Source organism: Aplysia californica, unplaced genomic scaffold (assembly GCF_000002075.1).
Source record: "Aplysia californica isolate F4 #8 unplaced genomic scaffold, AplCal3.0 scaffold00439, whole genome shotgun sequence".
In the NCBI taxonomy this organism is placed as follows: domain Eukaryota; kingdom Metazoa; phylum Mollusca; class Gastropoda; order Aplysiida; family Aplysiidae; genus Aplysia; species Aplysia californica.
Window position 1 is genome coordinate 597,162 of NW_004797709.1, and position 3,847 is coordinate 601,008.

At 49.4% G+C, this 3,847-nt stretch overlaps 1 protein-coding gene across 1 annotated transcript in view; it reads left to right on the forward strand.

The window, feature by feature from the left end:
- The window catches only part of LOC101863286 (putative ankyrin repeat protein RF_0381), a 16,165-nt gene extending 12,426 nt beyond the window's left edge, over nt 1-3,739 (forward strand). The window contains exon 2 of the mRNA XM_013086144.2: nt 730-3,739. Coding sequence (XP_012941598.1) covers nt 1,275-3,038 — 1,764 coding nt within the window. The 5' untranslated portion in view covers nt 730-1,274 and the 3' untranslated portion in view covers nt 3,039-3,739. The remainder of the gene's footprint in view (nt 1-729) is intronic.
- The last annotated feature ends 108 nt before the right edge of the window (nt 3,740-3,847 follow it).

The window sequence follows — 3,847 nt, forward strand, 5'->3', positions numbered from 1 at the left end:
ACAAATGACGTCAGTTAAAATCTGGCCAAAAATGACCACCCCTCCTCTCCTCCCTTCCCCCTTGTCATCTTCTTCCATCTTTCCCAAGACCCCCCCCCCCCACACCTTTTTTTTTTACCTTCTTTTCCTTTCTCTCATTTCCCTCCCCTTCCTTTCTTTTGTTTTCCCTATCTCCATTCTCACATTTCTCGCAGTAAATAATTGCATTATCCCTTTGTTGTTTTTGTTTCTTTTCATAATCTCTCTCCCTCTCCCTCTCTCTCTTTCTCTCTCTCTCTCTTTCTCTCTCTCTCTCTCTCTGTCTTTCTCTCTCTCTCACTCACTCTCTCATTCTCTCTCTTATTCTCTCTCTCTCTTTCTCTCTCTTTCTCTGTCTCTCTTACTTTCTCTCTCTCTTTCTTTCTTTCTCTCTCTCCCTGTTTGTCTGTCTGTCTGTCTGTCTGTCTGTCTGTCTGTCTGTCTGTCTGTCTGTCTGTCTGTCTGTTTGTCTGTCTGTCTGTCTGTCTGTCAATAAATATATGACTCTCCATCAACGAGGCCCTTTATACGTGCTTCATTGCTCCAACAATCCTAAATCGGATGTTTTGCTTTCTTAAATTTCCCCACCTGAATGCAGTGTTTGGGGGGAAATAGAATTCCATATAATTTCTTGAAAAAGAAAATAACTTCAGATCAGACGTTTATTATTTTATTTTTGAACATTAATTGTTGTTGTTTTTTTATCCACAGAATCTGAGCTGAAATGAGCTTGATGGAAGACAAACGATCACATTGAGTGACCCCGTGACCCCCAGCTCTTTACAAGTTTCGCTTCCTCATGCTTGTTTTGCATGAGTGAGGGGTATTAAACTTTGTCATTTATAACAGAACTCAATGGAGGATGAGGTAGCTGCAGGACGGGAGATGGCCAACAGAAATGCACAGTTAAATTTCTGTGACTGATGTTACTACCGACTGCCTGGTATTGGGATATGGATGATGTGATGCTGTTTCCGATAGGACGATATAGTTAATGTTTTGGTGATCGTTCCTTCTGGCTGGCCTGTTCCCTACGTTGTGTCCTTGGGAAAGGCACTTTACTCGAACTTCCCATTTGACTCGGTCTTTTCGGAGATGGACGTTAAATTCAGAGGTCCCGCCTCTTTAATAACATATCAGTGTTGATAGGGGCGTTAAATCTATACTATTTCAACACAACATCCATTTCTGGTCTGTTCCCACTGTGAGGCTGAAAACTTTTCTCATCGCTTTGTCGGAACGTACAAGTCAGCACAATGCTCCGGTTCAAACCCGATGCCCTGACCCCGTCGGGCAGTCCAGCAGGTGGCCGGGAGTTTGACCTCCGTGACCTCGAGGACTGCTTCTCAGAGGACCTTGACCCCCCAAGGTCAGGGATGTACTCCCAGAACAGCCCACCTACGGGGGTGAGCGCCAAACACGTGAGCCTAATGGAAGCGGAACAGGGCGTGAAAGCCGCGCTCTTCAACAAGCTGCTCGTGGACCAAGTCGTGTTTGACGAGCGACTGTTTTACGCCCAGACCGCGCTGTTTCTGGCCGCCGAGTACGACTCAACGGACGCCCTGGAGATTCTGTCGTCAGCCGGAGCCGATCTGGACATGGAAGACATGTTCGGGGAGACGGCGTTGTTCGTGGCAGTGGCTAGGGGAGCCACGGGGAGCGTGAGGTGGCTCATATCCCGCGGTGTAGACGTCAACCACAAGACGCCGGAAGGGGAGACGGCGCTACACATGGCCGCCATGACGTCATCAGAATGTGTGCAGATCCTCGTGGAGGCCGGCACCGAAGTGAACGCGCCCAAGACGAGGGGCGTGACCCCCCTCATGGTAGCAGCCGTCAACTGCAGCGAGGCCGTGGCGTGTCTAATTCAGCACGGAGCGGACGTAAACGCTAAGACAATATTCGGCGATACGGCGCTTATATACGCTGTGCGTTCGGGTAACGTGGAATCGGTGCGACTACTCGTGAGCCTCGTCGACGATATCGATTACGGAGGAAACACGAATCTCGGGTACGAGTTCGGATTCGTTAAGATGGACTCGCCGTTAGTGATCGCTGTGGAAGGCGGGAAATCGGAGATCGTTCGTCTGCTGCTGGAGAAAGGAGCAGACGTTAACAGTTGTGTGAAAAACACTCAGATACACGTTCTTCATTTAGCCGTCGGGAACCAAAACTCTTTGCTCGTAGAATCCTCAGCCGCCAACATTCCAAACTCTTCATCATCATCATCATCCAATAGCCGGAACCAGAATCCGAAGACTCGAAAAGACATCGTAAGTTCCCTTATCGAGCACGACGCATGTGTAGACTGCAGAGACAAGTTCGGCCAGACGCCATTAATGGTCACCGCCAAAAACGGTGACGTAGACATCATGGAGACGCTGATCGAGGCGGGCGCGGAGTTGAACGCCCTCAACTCAGCAGGGACTTCAGCGCTCTACCTCGCCGTGATCCGGCAAGAGGTACGGTCCATCGAGCTTCTCATGGCGCGCGGAGCTGTCGCGGGATTCGAACTCCATCAAGCCGTGCTGATGTCCGAGCGCGTGGTGAAGACGATGGTCGACTGCGGCGCGATGCCGGTGCTAATGCCATGCCGACGTCTGCAGCAAGACCGCGGGGTCACGCACCCGGTGACTCCTCTCTACGTCGCTCTCCGCTACGGCGCGCTCAACATCGCGTCCTTCTTCATCTCCCGAGGATTTCTGAGAACATGGGACCTCAAAGAGACGGCCAGAGACTATAAGATCATCCAGCTCCTCAACGAGTTTAAGTACTACAAAGGCGGCGTTCCTCCCAACCTCTCGAATCTCTTCGCTCTCCACGACCTCCAGTCGCCCGTACCCTGCTCGCTCTTCCTCTCCGCGTTCGTTCAAGTGTCCACGAGTCTCGGGTTCGGACCCGACCGCAAGGACAAGATCAAGGACACGGGACTCCCGGTGCCTCTACAGAGGAGTCTAATGTTCCAGGGACCTTTGACCTTTCCCCAAGACCAGGACACTGGACCAGTGTCGGATGTGTAGGGGTTGAGCTCTTCACCGTAGTGCCCAGAAAGCGTCGGTTCAAATCTCGTGAGGGGATGGTTTTTTATCAAGTACAGTCGAAATTAACCAATACGGCTACACATTGCCGAGGAGAAAAGAGGTTATCTTAGACAGGTGTATCTCATGGACAATCATGATAATGCCATTATAATATTATTTTTTTAAACGTAAGGGGGAGGGGGAGGTCGTTGTTTGTACAGGTGATTTCCTTGGGCAGACCGCTAAGAGGAGTATATAAAAAAATTATTTGACTGTATCTTCATCAGTCTGATGGGATGTTTAATACCAATCACCTCGTATAGATCGTTACAGGCTAAGTGGAAGCAGCCTACCTCCCAAATGATCAAAGTTGAGTCGATGGAGGCGAAAAACCTTTACAATTTCAATTCCAGGACGATGGGTCAAGAGACATGAGATGGAACAGAACGGGCGAAAACAAAGAAATGTATACAACAACAGCTTCATGATCACGATGACGTACCAGTTGGATATTTCATACATATACGGAAAACGCATTTACTTGAGGCGGACAACACTTTAAAACATTGGACATTACTCATATTTTTAGACTGAACACTACTCATTTTCATATCATACTGAGGAAACAATGACATCATTGTGGCGTCGGTGGTCTAGTGGTTAGGCTCTCGGACTCGTAACCGTAAGGTCGTGGGTTCGAATCCGGTAAGGGACCCGACGTTGTGTCCTTGGGAAAGGCACTTTACACGAATTTTCCTCACTTCACCCAGGTGGGAATGGGTACCCGGCTATAGACAGCGAAAGATCTT